At 35.7% G+C, this 26196-nt stretch overlaps 1 protein-coding gene across 1 annotated transcript in view; it reads right to left on the bottom strand.

The window, feature by feature from the left end:
- The window catches only part of Sema2a (Semaphorin 2a), a 704754-nt gene that overhangs the window by 123552 nt on the left and 555006 nt on the right, over positions 1-26196 (bottom strand). Inside the window, exon 5 of the mRNA XM_069844478.1 lies at positions 9557-9827. Within this exon, the coding sequence (XP_069700579.1) occupies positions 9557-9827 (271 nt within the window). The remainder of the gene's footprint in view (positions 1-9556; positions 9828-26196) is intronic.

Genomic DNA, 26196 nt, shown 5'->3' with positions numbered 1-26196 from the left:
GAAATAAATTTAAAAATGACTTTTTTGACTCTTAAACCTTTATAATCTCCCCTTAAAGAGCTGACGTGTGCAGAATCACTATACGGGTATATATCGAGCAACTACAACACACCATAAAAACTTTTCAAGTTTTTATATGAGCCGTTGAGAGCAGAAGTGGTGTAAGTCAAAAATGGGTAATGAGGGTTAAAGTAAATATTCTGCAAAGTACAGCGTAAAGTAGGAATTAATATTCAATTTATTGAAACTATTAGTATTCAGTGGATAGCAAGAAGGCCATATTAATTGCTACTTTGCGCTGTATTTACCAGAATTTTTACTTTAAACTTCATTTCCCAATTTTGACCTACACCACTTTTCTCTAAACGGCTCATATGTAACTGTACAGTTTTGCCTTCAAATGTTAAATAATATACCTACAGTGATTTTTGCAACCGCTTCAATAATTTGTTTTTAAATTGGTTGTTTTACGACGCTTTATCAACTGCTGTGGTTATCTAGCGTCTGAATGAGATAAAGGTGATGTCAGCGAAATGAGTCCAGGATCCAGCTCCGAAAGTTGCCCAGGATTTTCTCTTAATGGGTTGAGGGAAAACCCTGGAAAAAACCTCAATCAGATAACTTGTCCCAACCAGGATTTGAACCTGGGCCCGTTCGTTTCACGGTCAGGGATAGTGCTTGTTACTCCACAGTTCTGGACGATCATTTGTTAATACCCCGTATTATTAAAGGTAATTTTCAAAAGGCCTTATATGGAAAGGGTCTCAAATCAACTCACTTAAATGTAAAAATGCCTTTAGTTAAATATTTCAGCGAAAAAGACTGATTTAAACTTCAGTGCCGTGAAAGAGGTTTCTCCTTAATGTAATGGTTGAAGAGTTATGAGGTGAAACGTGTTATGTGTTACACTCTATATATTAATAGACAAGTTACGTGCAGGTAGATATTTTGGGTGAAACCTTACCATCACGCCCTCGATCAGATAACTCTTAAGATATCAAAAGCAATTACAGCCCCTGGACATGAACAATACCTGCCCCACTCGTTTACCCCTTTACTTATCACTCACACGGAAGGGAAAGCCTTCAAGTAATGTTCTGCATCTTTCATTCTAATTTCATCAACAAGACTTCTTTCCAGAGATAAGAAGCAAATTACGAATAGGGTAAATGTAGACCCACCAACAAATACAGCGTTAATAGGTTTTCTGTTCATATCTGATAGGTCTATGGCAGTAGGAAATTGATGTCCTATGTAACAATCACGATAAAGGAAATTATATCATCAAACTGGTTTCGTACAGTATTTTGTATCCAATATTTCGAAAACGGCGGTTTGGTTGATCCGTTAGTTTCCAATGCCGAAGAATTTGGAACAAAGTAATTGTTTTTTGACTGGTATGTCCTTAGCAGTGTCGTCGCGGTCTAAGGAACCTGCCTAGGACTCGCGTTACGGAATGCGCGTTGGTTCGAGTCCACACGAGGGAAGAAATTTTCTCATGAAATTTCGGCCAGTGTATGGGACCGGTGCCCACCTAGCATCGTGATGCACTTGGGGAGCTACGATAGGTAGCGAAATCCCGTTGCGAATGCCAGCTATAACGGCTGGGGGGGATCATCGTGCTAACCACACGATATCTCCATCCATTCTGGTTGGATGATCGTCCACCTCTGCTTCGACATGTAGGCGTGAGGCCAGCAGCCGGCTGGTCGGTCTAGGCCCTTCACGGGCTGTAGCGCCACGGATTATTATTATTATTATTATTATTATTATTATTATTATTATTATTATAATTATTATTATTTAAATATGGGAAATGCGTGTTATTATTCGGTTGAGAAGCTCTTATCATCCAGTCTGCTGTCCAAAAATCTGAAAGTTAGAATTTATAAAACAGTTATATTACCGGTTCTTCTGTATGATTGTGAAACTTGGACTCTCACTCTGAGAGAGGAACATAGATTAAGGGTGTTTGAGAATAAGGTGCTTAGGAAAATATTTGGGGCTAAGCGGGATGAAGTTACAGGAGAATGGAGAAAGTTACACAACACAGAACTGCACGCATTGTATTCTTCACCTAACATAATTAGGAACTTAAAATCCAGACGTTTGAGATGGGCAGGGCATGTAGCACGTATGGGCGAATCCAGAAATGCATATAGAGTGTTAGTTGGGAGACCGGAGGGAAAAAGACCTTTAGGGAGGCCGAGACGTAGATGGGAGGATAATATTAAAATGGATTTGAGGGAGGTGGGGTGTGATGATAGAGACTGGATTAATCTTGCATAGGAAAGGGACCGATGGCGGGCTTATGTGAGGGCGGCAATGAACCTTCGGGTTCCTTAAAAGCCATTTGTAAGTAAGTATTTTTATTATTATTATTATTATTATTATTATTATTATTATTATTATTATTATTATTATTATTATTATTATTATTATTATGAGCTTAGCAGATAGAAATATTTTTCACCGGATTTCGTTTTATATATTTAGTTCCTTGCTCATAAGCAGGTCTCTGTCCAGGGTACCAAAATGCATGAAGTTACGAACGCATGGAACATTTTGTTGTGTACACCGAGAGGAATGGGAGATGGAGAGTGCACTTACTTCATGTCTCTGCATGTAAACATGCAATTACAGTAGGTTAGAAAATAAGTGGTCATGTTTACAGATTATATATAGCGTATTTCTAGTACAGAAAATAATTAAATAATTACCTAACATTACATGTTGAAATTTAAATTATACTATAGGTACATGTTTTAACAATATAAAATAATCATTTTTCGTGTATGAGAGGAAGAGGAAAAATATACAGTACTTGAACTACATTTCTCCGCAATTCATTGCACAGAATTACAAGACATATTCGTAATATAGTAAAAGAAAAAAATCTCCTGTTTTCACTCAAAATAAGTTTTTTCAAGAAACGCTTTGAAATATAAAAGAAAAATCCTGAGTTTATTTATACGAGTATGAAAACAATGTGGGCCATGATAACAGGTTGTAAAAATGCATTGTTCGATTTCAAGGATGTTACTAAAAAAGAAAAAAAAACATCACGCAACACCATTAAAGAACCATCAATTAGCAGATACTAAAATCAAGACTTTTTAACAAACATTTTACATCAATTCCTGCCCGTTTCTCGAATGTGAGATATCGATCCTATAGCGCTATCGAATGGATAACTGACGAATGGATAACTGATAATTTTGCGTTCCTCGAACGTCCTTATCGGTTCGCCAAGCCGTCTCCTAACTTACAGGACCGTCTACAAGGAGTTATCCATTCTGTAACTTGCGGAAGCGAGCGCATGATGAACATTCTAGAACGATCTAATGAATGTTCTACAGCTCTCCCATTACGAAACTTATTGCAACTGTTTGTTGTTTAATGTTTGAAATATATTATTATTAATTTCCTTTGCGGCCCCCAATAATTTCTCTGTGGTCCCCCAGAGGGCCGAGGACATAAGATAAAATTCATTTAATTCAGAAAGGAATATGTTTTAAAGCCACAATATGATTTTGTTTTAATTCCTGTTGGCTTGGAAACGTGTGTTTAGGAATGTAACAAATGAAAGCTATTCAAACTATTCATGTGTGGTTACTGCGTCATTTCACAGATTTATTCCTCTAAATAATGGTTTTAACTACACAGATGCGAATTAGCCTAGTTCAATGTTATTATGAATGGAATGCAGAACATACCAACTCTCTGAAAATATCTAGGGACGAGGGATTTGATACGTACATCTTGTAATCGCTCTTCATTCCGGAGGCTTGTTCGAAAATTTGAAGAAATAGGTAGCAGATAAAAGGCGTCGTGGTAGACAAAATGGCGAAGGATACGATGTAACATAAATGATATAATTATTTTACGAGAAGTCCAGAAAGGCGAGAAAAATCCAACTCCGCTACCGCCGAGATTTGAACTCTGTTTCGGGAACATAGCAGAAAATTATTTGCAATAAGGATTCGAAGTTTAGTTTTCATTTATCTTAAAACTAATTTTTATGATTTATCTCCCTTTACTCAAAAACCATCGAGTTCATCTTCGTCTTCCTCCCAATACTGAATCAATTAAGCGGTCAGAAATTTTCGCAAGGTTTTGGTTGGATGTGTAGTATTTCCATGTCTGTGTTGATGTCTCTGTAGGTGTGGTTAGCATTTGTGATGTGTTCTGCATATGTGGAGGTGTTTTGTAATTTTGTTATGGCTGTGATGTGTTCTTTGTAACGTGTTCGAAATGATCTGCCTGTCTGTCCTATGTAGAAGTCGTTGCAAGTGTTACATTTGAGTTTGTATGCTCCTGTGTGGTTGTATTTGTTTGTTTGTGTTGTATGTGTGTTGAGATATTTTTGTAGAGTGTTATTTGTTCTGTATGCGATGTTGTAATTTAATTTCTTGAATGATGTTGCAATTTTGTGTGTGTTTATGTTTTCGTATGTTAGTGTGGTGTATTTTTTTTGTTCTTGTGTTTGTGTTGTATTCTTATGTTTTTTGTGATTATGTTTTGTCTTACGTATTATGTTGTCTATTATGTTAGGGTTGTATCCGTTTTCTTGTGCTATGTATTTGATTGTGTTTAGCTCTTCTTTGTAATCCTGTTGGTTCATTGGTATGTTGAGTAGTCTGTGTACCATTATTCGGAATGCAGCTTGTTTATGTTGTGTGGGGTGGTTGGATGTATTGTACATGTGTGTTGTTGTTGTTGTTGTTGTTGTTGTTGTGGGTTTTCTGTATATTTTGAATGTGTGTTTGTTGTTTACTTTTGTTATTGTGATGTCTAGAAAATTTATGGATTTGTTGTTTTAAATTTCTAATGTGTAGTGTAGCTTTGGGTGCATTTTGTTTATGTGTTGATGTAGGTTTTAATACAATCCTACACATTTATGACTTATATGTGATTTACATCTAATAACTTTATTCATAATCTTGAATGGTTTTCTCCCAGTATTCGTCATTGTCAGTTTGCGGTTTATAACATTTAATCTTTTCATTAACATTATCTACACGACGGTGTGGGTCATAAGGGCCGTCCCAATTTAAATCAGAACTACATCAGAACTGGTCCCGCCACCTTTATGAGGATCTTCCTGGATTTCTTATCCCATGAGGATTATAACCATACTAGTGGCTTGTGCAGCAAATGCTGCTGCAAACTAAGTTCGTTAGACGTTCAAATAAAAATTTTTCAGATTTATTTTCAATGAAGAATACTTGTCTTTTTGATAGTTATTTGCTTCCATAATAATGAAACATACTCCCTCTGAATGGATTTTTTTTTAGACCAAATACTTTTTCTTGAACCTATCCAACTTCAGTTCTTGAGTTTCAACGCGAAAACGCAAGTATCAATGTCAGGACGATAGCAGTAGCTATTTCAGGTCATTGTGGATTGTAGGCAAAAGTTAAAAAAATGTCAGGTTTGCTAAGCTTTCGAACAATAGCATTTTCGTATAGCTGCTGCATAGAACTTGAAATATATAGCGTAAAATCATTTTATCCTACTAAGAGATCTTGCTGAAATGATCTGGAGACTACAACATTTTCTAGGCCTCTTATTTTATCAGTAAGTAATACCTTTTTATCTTTCCTTAGGAACTGTAATTTTTGCGCTCTCTCGAGCCAATACTTAAGACAATGACACAATATATCAATATCTACACTACACCGCCATTAACTATATGAAAAAGACCCAACCCCACTGGTTTAATAAGTATAAAAATATTTGATTTTTAGTAACAATATTATTATCTTACTTAAGTTTTGTAGTTATATATAGCAGTCACTCGGTAAATTATAGAAATGAAGATCTAAATTAAGATATTCTCTACATTTACTTACATAACCACAAAACGTTTCACTTTCATGTCATCAATATAGCATCAATATTATGTACAATTAATGAAGAATAGACGCATCATGATATTAACTATAATACTATTTAATTTCTAATGGTAATAATGTCATCAAACCACCTAAAGTTTCTTAGATTTGAATATCCAATACACAGCTGTACTCAGAAAATTATACACTGCAGAATCAGATTTTAATAACAAATTGAATTGAGCTCTAAATATGTGGGCAATCCTGCAGGTCATGGCCTTCGTGTAATAGCCTATTGTTTATTGTAGTGTGTGTTCAATCAAGTCGGCCGTGATTCAATAAAACTAATTCTCAAAACTGACAACAGATGGATTTTGGAAAATAGGAAAATTATGTAGGAAAATTGACATTTCACTGAAAGCTACTACTTTTCCGAAAAACTTTGGATGTCAGGCATGAAAATGAGGGGTCACTCATTAAAATCCGTTCAGCCGTTTTCCCTTAATTTCCATTACCAGTTTAAATTATATATATATATAGATATTGTTCTTGTAATCAATGCTTCTGGCATACGTTGTACATCTCATATTTCAATATCATAAATGTAGCATTAACTTCAACAACCTTGACCGAATTACTCTGTTTGTACTGCTATATAATTAACGAGATTTTGTTTCATATTCTGAATTTTGAAATAATTTTTCTGTTCTTGCATCATCATTATACAGTTATTTTCCAGTTGTTTTAATCATTTTTTATTTTTTTTATTTACGGTTCACTTTGAATTTTTGTTGTATTACAGTTTTCAGCGTATGTTAGCCAGAAGGAAATTATTAAAATGAACATTCCACTAGAACCGCTCCTCAGTATCTCATTACAACGTTATGCAACAAAAAATAAAATGTTTTTATGCATGTACATATACAGCACTAAAAAGTGTATGTTAAAACATAGTAATACAAGTCTGTAAATACAGTGTTACTATAAATGATCTTTCCGAGTACAAACTTGAATAACTATCGTTAGGAGACACTTAGAAACGTGGTATTGGTATCAATGGAAAAGAGAAACTCAAATATTTTTTGTTATGTTGGTGAACCTGTCGCATATTTATTAATTTCGTTGCTAGGAGACGATATAACAGAAAAATGGCTGCAAACGAAGACAGGAGATAATTTTGTGTGCTAGATTGTCACTGTACAACGCAATTTTAGAAGAAAATTTGGTGTTGATCCACCCAGTGGGCCCAGTATCTGTAAGTGGTACGCTGATTTCAAAACGGGGGGATGCATCTGTAAGCGGAAGTCAACCGGTCGTCCATCAGTAAGTGAGGCAAATGTGGAGCGGGTGAGAGAGAGTTTCACACGAAGTCCACAGAAATCCGCCGTAAAAGCCAGGAGAGAATTAAACATCCCCCAACAAACTGTGTGGAAGATTTTATGGAAACGTTTGAAGTTCCATCCATACCAGGATGAATGCCAATTAATCCCTCGAAACTCCAAAAACATTATTTTGTCAACACTAATTACATCGACACTAGATAACCGCAGAATAGACAAGGCGTTGATAAATAACCGATTAAGGAATAATAATTTACTTCTTCGAGAATTAAGGAAGAAAACATCTATATAACTGAAAACTTATAATGCAAAGAATTATTCTTGAAGTTCCAGAACGCAATCTATGATTCCAGAAAGTTAGTTGCATATACTGCAATAATTAACATGAATGGCTTTCAAACTTTTTTCCAGGACATTTAATTTCTCGTTTGGGCCAGCGAATAGGGATTATAAAGAGTTGACACTGAGCGAATTTTCCTGTGTTTTGTTTCTCTGTGCGTCAGCGTTTAGTTCCACTTTCAAGCGCTAGAGGTTAGTGTAATCGAGCATACGCTAAGATAATAATTGAGTATAGAGTTGAGACACAGGATCCAAACATCGCCTACCTTATTGCATAATCCAGTAACGCTTTGCTTCAAATAAATTCAAGTTAACAGCTTTTTCTTATTTCTCAATGACAAACTAGTAGTAATAATAATGTTTTATATTTCAGATATAATACATTATATTATAAAATAATATAATATTTTATAAAATTATGTATCAAATTCGTTTAATATTTGTATATAATATAATATAATATAATAGAGGTATATGGTATTACTTCTCATAAGAGTTTTGTTTTTCCATTTTCAGTGCTATCAAATCATTACCTAAATATTTTAATTGTTGTTGGGGTCAACGTCTCAACTCTCATTATAAAGGAACTCTAAAATCTAGACATTACAGTTAATGACGGATTTATTCTTTTATGAATCCAATTTATTTTATTTGAGTACATAATGTACCTAGATGTATTAATTATATGTGTTATATTTCCGCTGTGTCGACTGCTAGCTGGTGTGATGTCAGCGCCAACTCTAGGGAGAAAGCAGAATCTCACGCTCTAGCTGGCTTGAAGGTCATTGAAATCAAAGGTATCGACGCGAAGTGTCCATTCTTTATAATCCCTATTCGCTGTTTGGGCTATGTTATGGCCATCACGTTCACCAGACTTCTCGAGGACTATTTTTCTAGGGATACCTAAGATAAGGACCAACTCTTCATTATTCCATACAATGATTAAGGAAGAACTTTTAACTATCCAGTACAAAAATAAGGATTAACTCTCAACTATTACGTACGAAAATCACTGTCCTGTACAAAGATAAGAACCAATTATTCTCTACTATCTCGTATGAGGATAAGGAACAAATCTCCACCTTGCGTTACACAGATAAAAACGAACTCTGCGTTATGTTCTCAGTGGCGTAGAGTCAATGTAAGCTAAAAAGCTTAGCTTTCCCAGTTAATAATAATTTCATAATAAACTTGCAGTTTATGGACAAAATTATTTATTAATTTTAATAGAATTTATATTTACGCGTTAAATATTGTGATGCGGCAGCTCAGGATTATTTGTGATGCAGCAGTAAACAAGAAGCCTGCACACACCAGCTTATAAGCAGACCGGTTTCTTCTGTGTAATCCACCCCGCACATTTTCCATCCCTTTCAAACTAAACTACCCTAGTCGCAAGGCTCGCCAAGAAGCTAGCTTTAACATTTAAAATAAGTAAGAGTAGTTTCCGAGTTATCCCTATTCGTCAGTTGTGTCAGTTGAAGTGTTAGTGTGCATTGTGGCTGATATAATAAATAATGAGCGAAATAACAGTTCCTGACACTAATTTACTTGAATTTTTTTTTAGGACAATTGTATTATCAAGACTGACTTACGAACAAAAGTGTGATTTAAAAAAACAAATGACCGACTCCCTTGCTGGCAATGAAGGACACAACCAAAAGACAGACGCATACTTACGTAATGATACTAATATTGTGATTTCTCTAAGTATGGCAGGGAGTGAACTAATGTTATACGTATACGTGTCTATTTGTTAAGAGATATGTGTAAACCGTGAAATCATATTTTATTACGTACCATTTGAGGTCATGCCTTATTGGTGTTACTTACGATGTTCCAACTATTCTTCGACTGCTGACTTGAAATTGACTACTATTTATTTTAAGACTGTATCTTTGTAATACATTTTCTCATATTGCATGAAAGACAACTTGAGTTAGCTTCCCCTGCTCAAAATTTCATGCTACGCCACTGTATGTTCTACAAGTAAAGAAGCCAACTCTCCATTACCCCAAAGACAAGAATAAGTATACTCACTGTCCAGCCACTTGGAGTCGTACTTGAGAGTCCTCTTGAAGGAGTACTCGCGTCGCCCAGTCGTCAAGTTATGCAGGTCAGTACGGAAGATGACGGTATCCGCCTTGGTGAACTCGGCATTTGTACCGCTGTAGAGACCAGGTAGTTCTCCAGGGTTGCCTTTCTCAACCCAGACAGCCGTCGAGTTGTCAGCTGGGTCATACGGACACTTCGCGATCCCCATGCCGACCCCAGGCACGTACTCGTGCCGAGGAAGATGTGTCAGGTTAGACTGAAACAAATAGTATACATCACGTCTATGTCAAAGTACGAGGCGAGTCCCACTCGTCCCACAGCTAGAAAACCATATGTTGCGCTAAGCGACTGCGTGTACGTGATAGAGTAATGTCCTGGCATGGCGCATACGCTAGCGGAACTTCCCGAGTGCTCTCAGTAGCTTCGTTGCATTGGTTGAAGATGGACGTTCCTATTCCAGCTCCCGCCGAGAGTGAAGTGCGGTCTGTGATAAAGTTTTTGAATACAAAGGGCATAGTGCCGATTGAAATTGATCGTCAGCTGTGCCAGGTCTATGGGCAAGCAGATGGTGCGTTGCTGCTGTAGACAATTTTCAGCAGGACGCCAAAATGTGCATGACGAGGAGCGCAGTGGGAGGCCAACCATCATCACAGACGACCTTGTGGAGCAACGCAGCATCTGCTTGCTCATGACGCTAGGCCCATAGATCTGGCACAGCTGACGATAAATTTCAATCGGCGCTATGCCCTGTGCATTCAAAACCTTTATCACTGACCGCACTTCACACTCGGCGGGAGCTGGAATAGGAGTGTCCATCTTCAACCAATGCAACGAAGCTACTGAGAGCACTCGGGAAGTTCCGCTAGCGCATGCGCCATGCCAGGACATTACTCTATCACGTGCACGCAGTCGCTTCGCGCAACATATGGTTTTCTAGCTGTGGAAAGAGTGGGAATAGTAATGTGCGTTACAAGAGCGGTATGTTGAAGTTTTCATGTTAGAGGAAAAGTTTGAAAAAGCGAAACGTAGTTGAGCTTTTTTAATTTCCGAGAATTGAAAGAAAACATACCGCTCGTGTATTTTGTGCGAAGATCGTTTATTACATACCTGAAAGAGGAATTTCTAATTAGTTGCAATGAAATCTCCATCTTGGTTTCTGTTCAATGACGGCAACTTTTAAAAACTAAAATATCTATCTTCAACATTGTTGCTATAAAATGTTTTCTGTGTTTACTATATTCCAGCAGGCCGTGATATACGTCTGTCTTCCCCCCCCCCCAGTCTATAAATGCGAACTTAAAACAAACGGTAAGGTTATGTAATGATTTATTTTTCATTTTAATATTTTAACAATATTATTTATACAACATATTGCAGTAATAACATCGGCATCTGGAATCTTGTTGATTTTTTCACGGCTTCCTTAATGTTACTTGCATTACAAATGCAGTAACTTTTGTGGTGTTGTAGAGTTTACTTAATTTTTTCAAATATTTAAAAAACAATACTTAACAGTGCAATTTAGGTGAAACTGCAGTGGTAAGTTTTCAACTTATAATTATTACTATATTGAACGTCTCTAAAAGTAATATGTTAAAAGCCTAAAGCAGTAAAATCAATATGTCACTTAAGCGGTAAGAAGAGGGAAATTGTTGTGTGTGTTAGGTTGGGAATACTGAATGTGGAATTTAAGACTTTCCGCGGATTGGTTTTGTGCGGAAACCAAGCAAATACGCACGATTTCGCACAAAGTTACTTTATGGACGCGCCTCGTAACATTGAAAACAACAAGAAAAGTTTTTTTTTATGGTATCTTGGGAACACTGGACATGGTAACTCGAATCTTTCAGACATCCCTAATACTGCTAAAATGAATTTATTTCACTTATGATGTACGAGAAACTATAAAATCTGAAATACAAATAGGGTAAAGGTTGGTAAATTGTGATACTAATAATATTATGATAGTTCTTTTCGAGAATTTTTTTTACAATTTTACTGAGCGAGAAAAGGACCGGTTTTGTGCAGAAACTTGTCCACAAACATTCCCTTAATACGTTGATGTAAAAAAAAAATCTTCCTCTCGCTCAGTATAATTGTAAAAATTTCTCAAAAAGAACTATCATAATATTATTAGTATCACAGTATTACTAACCTTTACTCTACTATAATGTTACAAGACATTTTTATATTTTTCATCCTATACAGTGTCAGTTGCTAGAAATTTCGTACTCGCTTCCGAGTGATGTAAGGGGTTGTTGGACAATAACTTTATTTAAATCAAAATTACATAAATTCTTGCTTAACAGGTTAATTACCGATTACTTAAAACAAAACCTGTAATGGCTAAATTTCATACATTAATATTAAGATGTTAGAAGTCGAAAATCAAGCATATGGAAGATATTTATATGGTTCCAGACTTTTTATTCACCCTGTAGTTTGTACTAATGCGAGGTAAATCAGTTCTAAAGTATGGATAGTTAAGTAATCGTAAGATAACAAAATAGTGAATAATTTTACATAATCTATTGCAAAGAATAAGAACATATTTATCCCAACGTAAGTGCTGGTGGATTATTATTCCGAGATACTTAACTTGGGGAGATTCATTTAGAATAGGACAGTTACAATATTATTAGAAGAAAATTGGATGTACGAATTTTTAAATACAAGAGCGAATCAGGATATTTCATATCAACAGCTGTTAGTGAAAATGGTACAACCCAAGTTTTAGTACAATTTAAGACAAGTAGGTTGGAATCAAACCAATTTTAATCAATTTAATGGCATTATTATTTTTATTTTTTATTATTTTATTTATTTATTATTTTGCTAATAATTATAACATAACATATTATATATAGAAAAACTTTAGCTCGCCCCTGAAAGAGGTGAACTCGTGCTCAGGGGCGGATTCCTGAATTGAAATGAATAAGTATACAATACAATTTGTCTTATGTCTTCTGTGCAATTATAGTATATAAATTTAAATTTACAATTTTTCAATTTTTACAAAATTCATACATAACTTTTTTAATTTAATACTAGAACTATTAGAATTGACAAGATTAGGATATTTAAATATAAATTTGTTATATATTCTTGGGCCTAAATTACTACTATGATCAAATACTGTAACAGTGTTGCATTTTGGTTCAAACAATCTTAAAGAACTCATACCTTTTGTTTCATAACTATGAGAATACAATTCAAAATTATTTCGATTTTTATGTATGAATTTTATTAATACAATATAATAAATAATTTGTCTTACGTTAAGTACATTAAAGTCTAAAAACAAATTTTGAGATGGAAAATCAATAGGTTTATGAAGACATATTTTAATTATTTTCTTCTATAATAAATAAAGTGGATTAAAATTGGATTTAAGGGTACACTCAACTATATTTTGGAACTTTTTTCCTATTTGATCAATCTTTTTCAAATTTGGAGAAAAAGTTTAATATACACATGGAAAGTAACATGCAAAATCTCAACTCATTAGATCCAATACTTTTCAAAATAAAAAATATTTCAATTTTTAATCAATCATTAATTGAAATATCACTTTTAATAATAATTTTTTATTTTTTGGCTTTGTGCATTTGACTGTGACTTCTCAATGAATGGGAGAAGAATTCTGCGTATTGATTTAGTTCTGTCACGTAAATTAGTGTAGAAATTTAATTTTTCATTTCTATGACATTTTTTCTCCAATTTTTAAGCTTAGTGTCTCCTTAAATGAGCTACCCCATCCTATAATTCCATACATAATTACTATTGAAATAAAGTTAAATATATTGTGCGTAATAAACTTATTGACAAGTAATTCCTGAATAAAACAAAATAATATACTATTTTACGTAATTTATTACAAAGGTAATTAATGTGTTTGTTCCATTTTAAATGATTATCGAAAATTATGCCTAAATACTTAAGGTAGGTATCATCCCAAATTTTACCTGGAAAAGAACAATGATGTCTGTATACGAATATTATGTTGAAGATAATAATGGCGATTATTTTAATGTTATATAACGACGCTGTATCAACTGCAAGGCTACCTAGCGCCGGTGAAAATGATGTAGCCATCGATTACCTAACATTCGCTTGACAGAAGAAACCTTGGAAATACCGAACGTGAGAATGGCCTGCACAAGATGGAAAAAAATTACGAAATATAAAGAATACTGTTCGAGTTTGGGATTCGTCCACAAGAGCGTCACGACACGAGGAGGTTTTACTCACCCGGTTGAGGATTGGCCACTGTCATCTGACACATGGCCATCTCCTACGTGGCGAGCCTCAGCCGGAGTGTGATGGGCTATGTGCCGTGTTCCACTTACGGTGGAACATTTTTTATTGCGTTGCAGAAAATATGACCGTGCCCGCAGGCAATATGGAATTCGGCCGTCACTACGTGACGCTCTTGGAAATGATTTTAATTGTACAAATGCAGTTCTGAGATTTTTTTATCGAATACAGGTTTCGATAAAGTGATTTAGTTTTTTATTGATCCGTTTTACTTATCCTCCGGACCCTTTACATCCGGAGGTTACATTTGTTGTTTTATATTTGATTTTACATTGTTGACATTTCGGACTTTATACATCCGAATATTTTATAAAATTTTATGGTTTTAAAATATGATTCACAAGTTATCTCTGGTGGCCTTAGTTTTATTGTTTTATTTGTTCGTCTTGAATACCACCTAGTGTGGTAGAATTGCTCAGTTTATGATTCTGTAGAAATCACCTTATGTATACTGCATTTGTGTGCCTCGTTTTATCGTGACAACGCTTATTAGTTGTTTTAGCACTCTGATTATTATATTATTTACTAGTGGCTTGTGCAGCACATGCTGCTGCAAACTAAGTTCGTTAGACGTTCAAATAAAAATTTTTCAGATTTATTTTCAATGAAGAATATTTGTCTTTTTAATAGTTATTTGCTTCCATAATAATGAAACATACTCCCTCTGAATGGATTTTTTTAGGCCAAATACTTTCTCTTGAACCTATCCAACTTCAGTTTTTGAGTTTCAACGCGAAAACGCAAGTATCAATGTCACGATGATAGCAGTAGCTATTTCAGGTCATTGTGGATTGTAGGCGAAAGTTAAAAAAAATGTCAGGTTTGCTAAGCTTTCGAACAATAGCATTTTCGTATAGCTGCTGTATGTAAAACTTGAAATGTAGAGCGTAAAATCATTTTATCCTACTAAGAGACCTTGCTGAAATGATCTGGAGACTACAAAATTTTCTAGGCATTTTATTTTATCAGTAAGTAATACCTTTTGATCTTTCCTTAGGAACTGTAATTTTTGCGCTCTCTCGAGCCAATACTGAAGACAATGACAATATCAATATCTACACTACACCGCCATTTAGTATATGAAAAAGACCCAACCCCACTGGGTTAATAAGTATAAAAATATTTGATTTTTAATAACAATATTATTATCTTACTTAAGTTTTGTAGTTATATATAGCAGCCACTCAGTAAATTATAGAAATGAAGATGTAAATTAAGATATTCTCTACATTTACTTACATAACTTCAAAACGTTTCACTTTCATGTCATCAATATAGCATCAATATTATGTACAATTAATGAAAAATAGATGCATCATGATATTAACTATAATAATATTTAATTTTTAATGATAATAATGTCATCAAACCACCTCAAGTTTCGTAGATTTGAATATCCAATACACAGCTGTACTCAGAAAATTATTATACACTGCAGAATCAGTTTTTAATAACAAATTGAATTGAGCTCTAAATATGTCGGCAATCCTGCAGGTCATGGCCTTCGTGTAATAACCTATTGTTTATTGTAGTGTGTGTTTTGTTCTGAAATTCAATCAGGTCGGCCGTGATTCGATAAAATTAGTTCTCAAAACTGACAACAGATGGATTTTGGAAAATAGGAAAATTATGTAGTAAAATTGACATTTCACTGAAAGCTACTACTTTTCCGAAAAACTTTGGGTTCCAAGCTTCAAAATGAGGGGCCATTTATTAAAATCCGTTCAGCCGTTTTCCCGTAATTTCCATTACCAGTTCAAATTATATATATATATATATATATATATATATATATATATATATATATATATATGTGTGTGTGTGTTTGTTATATTAAGAATTTCAGATAAGGGCGCAAATAGCCATAGTAGCTGACGCGCCCTTCTTAAACCCTACTACTACTAATACCGAACGTGGTAATAAGCTTGAACCGGGTTCGAACTCATGCCTCGGATTACTAGTCAAGTTCACTGCCCCGGAGATGAGCCAGCAGCATGATGCTGATGGTGATATATAGTCGTAGTGGCCAAACGGAAAAATAAAATGTTGGCAAAATATGAAATAATGGACGGATTGTACGGTTCACATCTTACAGACGACCTCTGGCTTATTGGGAGAGTAATGTGGTAGCGATATGTTTGCTGGTTGTCGCAATATAAAACGAACAGTAAATCAATTCCCCTGACGATTCGAACTCACGACCTAATGGGTGCAGAGCAGTGTAACGATCGTTAATGAACACCAATGCCTCGAGGATCAATTTCTACACATCAAACGAGTTCAACAAAAAATTTTTACCCCTTGGGTTTTGTCATCTAATTATTTCTGTTGCAAAAATAGTCCCTCACGTGGAATTGCAATTCCCAGAACTGGTATCCATATTTCAGGATGTCGATTTTTTACAAGGACTCATCGAAACGAAATCTTTCAACTAAATGCACAACTACACGAATCCCGCGCAAGCGGTTAGCTATTTTACATCTGTCAGTAAAGCGACTGTAAATAAACTCATGCGTTGCAGGTGCAATACCTGACAGGGGCAACTGAGTTTTTCCTGTTGTTTTTTAATTTTAAAATATTTAGGGATTTATTTTTTAATTGGTTTATTTGACGACGCGTTATCAACAGCTATGGTACTCTAGTGTCTGAGTGATATGAAGGTGATAATGTCAGCGAAATGAGTCCAGAGTCTTGAACAAAGCCATTGCCTTTACTTAAGGGGAGAGGACGGTATTTTTTTTAACTTTTTTCCTATTTGGTGTAAAATATTAATTTTTTCTATGTAGCGAGCTCATACTTGTAGAAACTCAATCAAATATAAATATTTTGAAAAAAAAATTATTTGGGGCCCCAAATTTGAAAAAAATATACCCAGTGCAGGATTTTACTAAAATCGATATATCTAAATCATTTTTAAATGTAGACTCATCCCGTGCATGCTCTACAAACTGTCTGTAACAGAATTTTGATATTAGTCCCTACGTTTGTAAAATAAACAATTAAAATATAATAACACTTTTCTGAATTCCTTTCTTGCAAACAAACGGACGTATTTTTAAAATGAAATCAATTAACAAAATTCTGTTACAGAGAAAAGTTTCCTAATAGTCTAAAGAATGTGTGTTCTAAATTTCATGCATGTGTCTTTAACAGTTCAGAAATTATATCCATTTTTGTCTGGCAATGTAGCAAAAAAATGAAGTTACCATAAACCGATAAAAGGAGGCGAGTGATTTAAAAATCCATAGCGCAGGAAGTTTAAAATTGGCGTCTCAGCATCCGATAAGGGCACAAATACCCACGAAATGTTATGCAATGCATTCTACACACATCAAAGAGTATTTTAAAGAAAAAAAAAAATGTTTTGAAAATTCAATTTACCGGAAACAACAATAAAAGGGGTCGAGTGATTTAAAAATCCATAACGCAGGAAGTTCAAAAATGGCGTCTCAACATCAGATAAGGGCACAAATACCCAAAAAATATTATGCTATGCATTCCACACATATCACAGAGCATTTTAAAGATTTTTTTTTTAAACATTTACTCTTTTTTCAGCAAAAAATACCATCATCTCCCCTTAATACATTAAGGGGCAAATGTTATTAATTTCGTTAGAGGAAGGTCTTGAGTTCGATAAGTAAATCCAAAGAAAAAGAAAAATCACCTTTTAACACTTTTTAAAACCTATAAACTTGTTATTAGTTATTTTCACCAAGGTTTGTTTTAAACTAAACCACTGCTATTTTCGCACCACCACCACCACCACCACCACAACCACCACAACCACCACAACCACCACCGTCAGATTGTTCACTTTGAGTCATATGATCACTAACTTCACAACTCTCTGTTTCACTGTGATCTGATTCCTCACAAATAATTACGTCATTATTTGATGATATTTCATTTCTAATCTTGCCATTATTTTCACCACTATCATCATCGTTAGTGTGTTCATTTTCAATAACATGATCATTAAATTCACAGTTCTCTGATTCCCTGTGATCTGATTCTTCACAAGGAATTACGTTATCGTCTGGTAATAGGCCTACCACATTCAGAAGTGTTGTGATCTTTTTTGTATGTTATCCATTGGCCATTATAATGTTGTAAATAAAATCAGAACTCTTAGGAAATAACTCTTCAACAAATATAACGCTATAAGATACGTGGGGTGTCAATAGCACCCTAATCACTCAAATCCGCGCTGAGAGTGAATAATTGACAATAAAATTGACCTAACGCTTTCAGCATCAACAATGATCCTTTTCGAGAAGGTAATAAGTCCGCCAGCAGTATAGACAACATTATTTTCAGAATCACTGATTATTTAGTAGCTGGTAGAGATGAACAACAATCGAGAAAACGAGACTAACAGCGCCTGCAAAGCCGAAAACCCGCACGACAATGTTGTATTACGTCGCGTCCTTGACGTAAAGACTGCTTGTGAGTCTTCCGAGACTCGATATTGTGATCAAGTCCCGAAGTCCCGAAGTCAGCAGCTGAACTTTTATCTACTTTGACAACTGTTATATATGTATAAACAATCAAGTAGCCTATTTGAAACATCATCTCTACCTTTCAGTATATAATAATCCGTTCCCCAGTCTTTATTTAATTACTAGGCTCTTATTAAAAGGCTAGGAATTTACTTTTCATATGTTTAAGATCAAGTGTATAACCTCACGTAAAAAGATGTTAATGTCATGTTTTATGTTTCTTAGAAATGCAAATTTATTTGGGAATTGTTTTTTTATTTGTATAACCATAGGTAATACCATATAATAGAACCAGAACATTTTGATAACTAAGATACTGTTCTGTTTTGTCTTTTTGTCTCATTTAAACATTTATGTTACCTATTTCAATGATGTATATCAGGCATGTCAATTGATGTCCACCAGGAGCAAGCGCGCGCTTTAGAGCCCAGGAGAGCTTGAGCGCTTTACAGCAGAAAGGAAAGAGACAGACGAAAGAGGTGATTTATGCCCCTTGGTCGAGCTATATTCAGGGGTGGCCAGCACTGATTCAATAGATAAAGGGAAGAGAACTTATTAAAACTGTATCCATGTTAATTTTTAGATTTGTCTGAGAGGTATAAGTGCATTATAAGAATGTAAGTTTTAATTTTAATGCTCGTTTTTTACAAGTTTGATTTTTTTATTCAAAAGAAATATTTTCTCAACTTTTCATATAGAAAAGTGAAATTTTCAGGCATAGGCCTATTTATTTAGTAGCCTTACATAGTGCTTTCGTAAATCTAATATACCGTATATACGTAGACTATTACTGAAGATAGTGTATTGAAAATTTTGAAAATATTCGCATGGAAATTGTTTGTAAGGAAATGAATTAACAAAATAACTACTGTTACATCATAAGCAAAAGATACGTGCCCATGTGTTGTAAAAATGTCAGCTCTATAGCTTCAGCAGATTTCGAGAAAATAATTTAATATTCTGATGAGAGGAAGTTGCTCACAAATATCACCTTAAAAGCATAATGCGATAAGAGTTTTGTTATGTAATATTAGTTACACTTAAGACAGATACAGCACCTAGGTAACTTTGCTTTGTACTGTAATATTGTTTTGATTAGTTTATTGATTACTTTTGTAAGGCCAAAGATATCACCAACATAAATTCCAACTTATCATGTCATACTCAATCTCTTTCTTTGGAATATCACTTTCTTTATGAATGATGTGTTTCATCCACTTAACACAGTATAATATTATACTACTATGGAATTTAAGTGAATATTCCTTCTTAACTCTCTATTATGTTATTAAGATTAAAAACACAAGTGGAATATTAAGAAATCAGTGTTAGTACTTTTGTTTTACAGACAATACAGATAATATTAAACAGAAAGAAGCCATATAAAAATAACGACATAAAATTTCACGTTCCGTCTGAAGTTTGTGCACCACTGTTTTCTTAATCCAACAGGTTGCTTATTCATATACACAACCCTTCCTCTTTCCATACTTAGCGCTTGCTGCCCGCGCACGACTTCAGAAAAATGCGCTTGCTTTGACATCACTGATGTATGTTACTCAAAGTTACGAAATCTTTTCACGCCGACCAAATGCTATTTCGAGAATGACGAGCTGAGGCTCGAAAGACAAATGCAACGAACATAGCGAGCGAGAGCGACAGTTAGTTTTATTCATCTCTAGTAGCTGGGGTGTTGTGGCCACCCACATACCTAGTTAAAGGTTAATAAATAAGAATATAAAAAAAAAACTCGATCAAGTTCATCTTGCACAAAATGTTACACATTATCCCAGTTTGTAGGTAGAATAATGTTCTCCAACCAGGAGATCAACCGTGAAATGAATGTGCTTACTATTGCGTCATCTATTGGAACAAAGTAGATAAATAATATTACCGTTATAACGCCAGTTTAAAAACCATGCGCTCTCGTGCATATGTTATTTCCTGTATGAAGAGATTAAAAGACCAGGAGATTGACTGTGATCTAATTTTGTAACTAGGGTAGTATCAATATGTCTGTATCAATGTTATGGTTTGTGCTGTGAGAGCTAGTCAATAGAGATAAGAGTACCCACGTGTGTGACCTTATGACATCAAACATTCATTCACAGCATTACCCCCCTTCGTCTCATCCGGCAGAGACTTTCTCGTGGTTGGAGCTCAGTATACACGTTTCATATCAAAACTCCAACCAGTAAATATGTCTCAACCAGGATTAGAATCCAGGTCCATCAGTTTCGTAGTCACACATACTGACCACTACTCCATAACGATGGACAAAAATGCCGTCGCTCTCAGTTCAGATTTGAAGTCGTTAGTTTAAGATCTAGTAGCAGAAAGGTAACTACTACACCACCGATGACGACCAGTGTTATTTTATTGTACTTCAGGTTGCATTCCTAGTCTTTTACTACAGGTAGGGTCCTAACTCCCCCTCTCGTTTCTTCCTCTCCTTTCCATTATTTCCTTCGTGTCTCCGAGTGGATGGTTCTTGCCTCCTGCTTGTCTTTCAATGTTTTATGTATTCTTTCTCGCCGCGCCAAGACTCGTGAGGTGATGTAGGCAGAACAGGTCGTTTGGAGGAAAGCCTTAGTATGCAGTAAGACAGGCATGAGCAAAATACTTCTTCGAGCCGCATTTGGCTCCTGTTCCTGGGTTATTCCCAAACCAAGGGAGAGCTCTATAATCTTTTCGCTGTAAGAAAAATCCTAATATAAACAATAGCACGTGACTGAAGTGAGGCTTCATTGGCCGCTGTTTGGCACCATAGATTCTCAGTACGTGTTCCCGCCTACTGTTGTACATTCTGTATCATGTTGAACAACTCCCGTTACTCGTCAAGAAGGCCTAACCTCACTACTATGCATTCGTTTGCGTTGCAAACATTTACTTTATAATTAATGCAATTAAATTATTTTTAAGTCTTATGTCTTCACAATGGACACTTGAGGATACAGAAGCCATACTTCAATATCACGTGCTCACGTAAACAACTACGAGCTCAAGTGACGCCAGCTTGTTACAAGAACAGACTACCTCGGTATTACTGTTGGTATTCATCCGCGTTCATAGTATATAACAAAATATATAAGTAGATTTTCTTTTACACAGCGTTTTACATATGAGTGAAGTTAATGTTTCATCGTATTTAATAACTAGAATTCAATTTTTTTATTTTCAAATAATACAAGATTGTGGTTTCCAAATACGAACTATATTTTCCTGCGTCATGTGAGTGTTTCGACTGGGAGCCAATCACGAGTATGACAGCAACGTGCTTATGTTTACATTAGGATTTTTCTTACAGCGAAAACAGTATAGCAAAGAATGTGTTGTCATTACAGCGAATTTTTCGCTAAATTTAAACACTTTTAACGAAGAGCCCACTGCAGGAATGATGGATGTCATTTGGAATACATTTTTCAGGAGAAGCAATTGAAAGTTTGAAATGCTTAGCGCTCAAAGCTTAACTGTGATGTTCCGATCATTACTGGACAATGACTATCAGTGTTAATACCATAAAACTCTGTCTGTACATTCTATATGTCTTAAGCTATGCACTGACAGTCTTGGTTCATTTTCGACAAGAAAGTGACATCTATCATTCTTGCAGTGGACCCTTCAATTGTTTTCGGAGACAATTTATTTTATCTTTTCTATTGTTTATACAAGGACATAGCGACTTTTCACTAAATTAAAACACTCTTAACTGTTTACGGCGGTAATTTATTTTAACTTTTCTATTGTTTGGACTAGTATTCAGTCGGTCTGGGTAGCGTAGTCGGTATAGCGCTGTCCTTTTGTGCTCGAGGTTGCGGGTTCGATCCCGGCCCAGATCGATGACATTTGAGGCATTGACATGGGAAAGGTCGTAACTGCCAAAAATTCGAATTTTTAGATTTTTCATTGAGGAGGTAGTAAATGGCCATGCCAATGGCACAGAGAAGATAGTATGTCCGTATGTAATGAAACGAAGTTGGAAACGCAGTCACTAGATGTTGTAAGTTGTATGTGCACAGCTGTTGGCACGGAGAAGGTAGTAACTCCTTTTACAACATCAGAGTGTGTCTAGACAAATATGGGCTGATAACTGTGCAGGGCAGAATAAGAATCGCATGATTCTAATGGTCCTGATTTACATTATTGCCAAGAAACATTTTGATTCAGTGGACTTCAAATTCCTGGTTTCAGAATATTCCTACATGCCATGTGATAGGGAATTTGGCATATAGAGAAAAGAAAAAAAAAAAGATGTAAGACCATGGTTCCAGAAGAGGTAAGGCCTAATAATGTAATAATGATGAAGGATGAGGATTTCTTCGACTTTTCTGCAGAATGTGACAAGTTTTTGAATACAACTCCTATCAAAATCAACACCCTCAATTGGATTAGACTCTCAAGAGCTGATTTTCCTGTAATAAAAACAAGAGTCATTTAATGACCTTGAAATGTGGACAGAGCACAGGATTTTTAAGAAAGGACAGTCATTAACGTCAATCACTAACTTGCAGTGCTTGCAACGCCTTGAAAGAATACCAGTCGTCCCTGATGCCAAAAAGAGAGACTTGTTATCTATGTTAGACTGCCTCGATGAAAAGTATCATGCATTTTACCGAAAAATTTGTGCATAATATATAAATAACGTTAATTCTCAGTTTGGCTAAAGAGTGATTTCAATGTTGTATTTTCATAAAATAGGATTTCACAGATAAATCTGTGCCAGACTTTTCAAATTTCATATGTAACGCAAACATGAGTGTATGCCTTTCATTTAAAGCAGTTTCTGTAATAATATAAGTGAGAAAGTGTTCATAAATTTGTTTTTTGCTTCCCCTGAAAAATTTTGTTTTTGGCAGTTACTACCTTTCCCGTGTCAGCGCCTCATTTAAGTGTGTTTAAATACGACAGGCTCATGCCAGTAGATTTACTGGTATGTAAAAGAACTCCTGCGGGACAAAATTCCGGCACATCGGCTATACAACTTCTGCAGTTGCGAGCGTCGTTAAATAAGCCATAATTTTAAATTTTACTAGGATTCAGCGACTTGAATAAATAAATAAATAACCAAATAACAAATAAATAACTAAATAAATAAATAACTAAACAAACAAATAAATACATAAATAAATAAATAAATAAATAAATAAGATAGTAAGTAAGTAAGTAAGTAAATAAATAAATAAATAATAATAATAATGATAATGGATTTTTTTCTTTTGTATTTTTCACTTTTCTCCCTTCTGCGTGAACGAATGTACACCCCCGCAGCAGGCCCCTTTCCATCCCTCTACCCCACCAAAGTACGCAGGAGGTTGGTAGAGGGGCTACACGCAGCTCACGCAACTTAAAAACAGAGAGAGAAGGCCCATGAGACCCATCACTTGCGTTGCCCTCTCACCGACATTGAAACCACCTCCCACAATGTGAGGCGTCCCCTCCCACAATGGCGCCCGCGGAATAACCTAGGACAACACATGCATCTCATATGGCTTTCCGATAAATGAGGATCAATGGAAAAGAAGTCCCATGGCACAAGGAGAGATTTACAGGACGAAAATACCGCTTTTAGCCACATGGGAAACATAGCTTCGTTTACTTTAATAAAAAAAAAAATAATAAAAAAAAAAAAATCTGCAGGTGCATAGCTTTAGTATGCTGCATATCTTTACTTAGAACGTATGGGAGCAGAGAACAAGGGGAATACTAGGAGAACAAGAGGAATACAAAGAGAATAAGAAAGAAAGATAACAAGAGGAATAGAAGGAGAACAAGAGAAAGACAAGGGGAAATATAAAGAGAACAAGTAAAAAACAAGGAATAGACGTTGATACACGAGCATACTTTACATCAGGTACTATAATTATTGCAGTACCAACAGGAATTAAAATTTTTAGTTGATTAACCACTGTATATGGAACCCAGCTGTCTTACAGACCACTTTTTTATGATCAGAATACATAATTCATTTTTTTTTATTAACAGTAATATACCTCTTTTTGGTTTTAGTTAAAAATAAGGATAATACTTTATATAAATAGGCGAATAAGAGAATGTAAGGAGAGTAAGTGAATACAAGGCGAGCGAGGTGAATACAAGGCCAACAAGAGTAATGCATGGCGAACAATGGGAATACAATGCGAACGAGGGAAATACAAGGCAAAGGGGAATACAAGGCGAACAAGAGAATACAAGAACAAGAGAATACGAGAAGAAATACAAAGCGAACAAGGGAATACAAGGCGAACAAAGGTAATGCATGGCGAACAATGGGAATACAATGCGAACAAGAGAATACAAGGCGAACAACGGAATACTAGGCGAACAAGGGAATACAAGGACAAGGGAATACAAAGCGAACAAGAGGAATACAAGGCGAACAACGGAATACTAGGCGAACAGGGGGAATACAGAGCGAACAAGAGAATACAAGGCGAACAACGGAATACTAGGCGAACAAGGGAATACAAGGACAAGGGAATACAAAGCGAACAAGAGGAATACAAGGCGAACAACGGAATACTAGGCGAACAGGGAGAATACAGAGCGAACAAGAGAATACAAGGCGAACAACGGAATACTAGGCGAACAAGGGAATACAAGGACAAGGGAATACAAAGCGAACAAGAGGAATACAAAGCGAACAACGGAATACTAGGCGAACAGGGGGAATACAGAGCGAACAAGAGAATACAAGGCGAACAACGGAATACTAGGCGAACAAGGGAATACGAGGACAAGGGAATACAAGGCGAACAAGAGAATACAAGGCGAACAACGGAATACTAGGCGAACAGGGGGAATACAGAGCGAACAAGAGAATACAAGGCGAACAACGGAATACTAGGCGAACAGGGGAATACAAGGACAAGGGAATACAAAGCGAACAAGAGGAATACAAGGCGAACAACGGAATACTAGGCGAACAGGGGGAATACAGAGCGAACAAGAGAATACAAGGCGAACAACGGAATACTAGGCGAACAAGGGAATACAAGGACAAGGGAATACAAAGCGAACAAGAGAATACAAGGCGAACAACGGAATACTAGGCGAACAGGGGGAATACAGAGCGAACAGGAGAATACAAGGCGAACAACGGAATACTAGGCGAACAGGGGGAATACAAGGAAAGCAAGAGAATACATGGCGAACAAAAGGAATAGAAGGCGAACAAGAAGAATACAAGGAGAACAAGAGAAATACAAGGAGAATAAGAGAATACAAGGTGAACAAGGGAATACAAAGCGAACAAGGGTAATGCACGGCGAACAATGGGATACAAGGCGAACAAGGGAAATACAAAGGGCGAACAACGGAGTACTAGGCGAAGAAAGGGAATACAAGGAGAACAAGGGGAATACAAGGCGAACAAGGGGAATACAAGGCGAACAAGGGGAATACAAGGCGAACAAGGGGAATACAAGGCGAACAAGGGAATAGAAGGAGAACAAGGGAATAGAAGGAGAACACGAGGAATACAAGGAGAACAAGAGAAATACCAAGTGAACAAGGGAATACAAGATGAACGGAGGAATAGAAGGCGAACAATGGAATACAAGGAGAAGAAGGAAATATAAGGCGAACACAGAAATACGAGGAGAACAAGAGAAATACAAGGACAAGAAAAGGAATACAAGGCGAACAAGGGAATACACGGAGAACAAGGGGAATCGACAGAAGACGAATATCATGCTTGAAGAATTTCACATCATGGTTCAAGAAATCCTTTATAGAACTCTTCAGAGCAACAGATAGTAAAATCATGACCGCCAACATCCGGAACGGACAGATATCTCAAGAAGTAGG

This window comes from Periplaneta americana, chromosome 13, assembly GCF_040183065.1.
Source record: "Periplaneta americana isolate PAMFEO1 chromosome 13, P.americana_PAMFEO1_priV1, whole genome shotgun sequence".
NCBI classification, from domain to species: domain Eukaryota; kingdom Metazoa; phylum Arthropoda; class Insecta; order Blattodea; family Blattidae; genus Periplaneta; species Periplaneta americana.
Note: the sequence above shows the minus strand (reverse complement) of the source record. Positions and strands in the feature narration are given on the sequence as shown.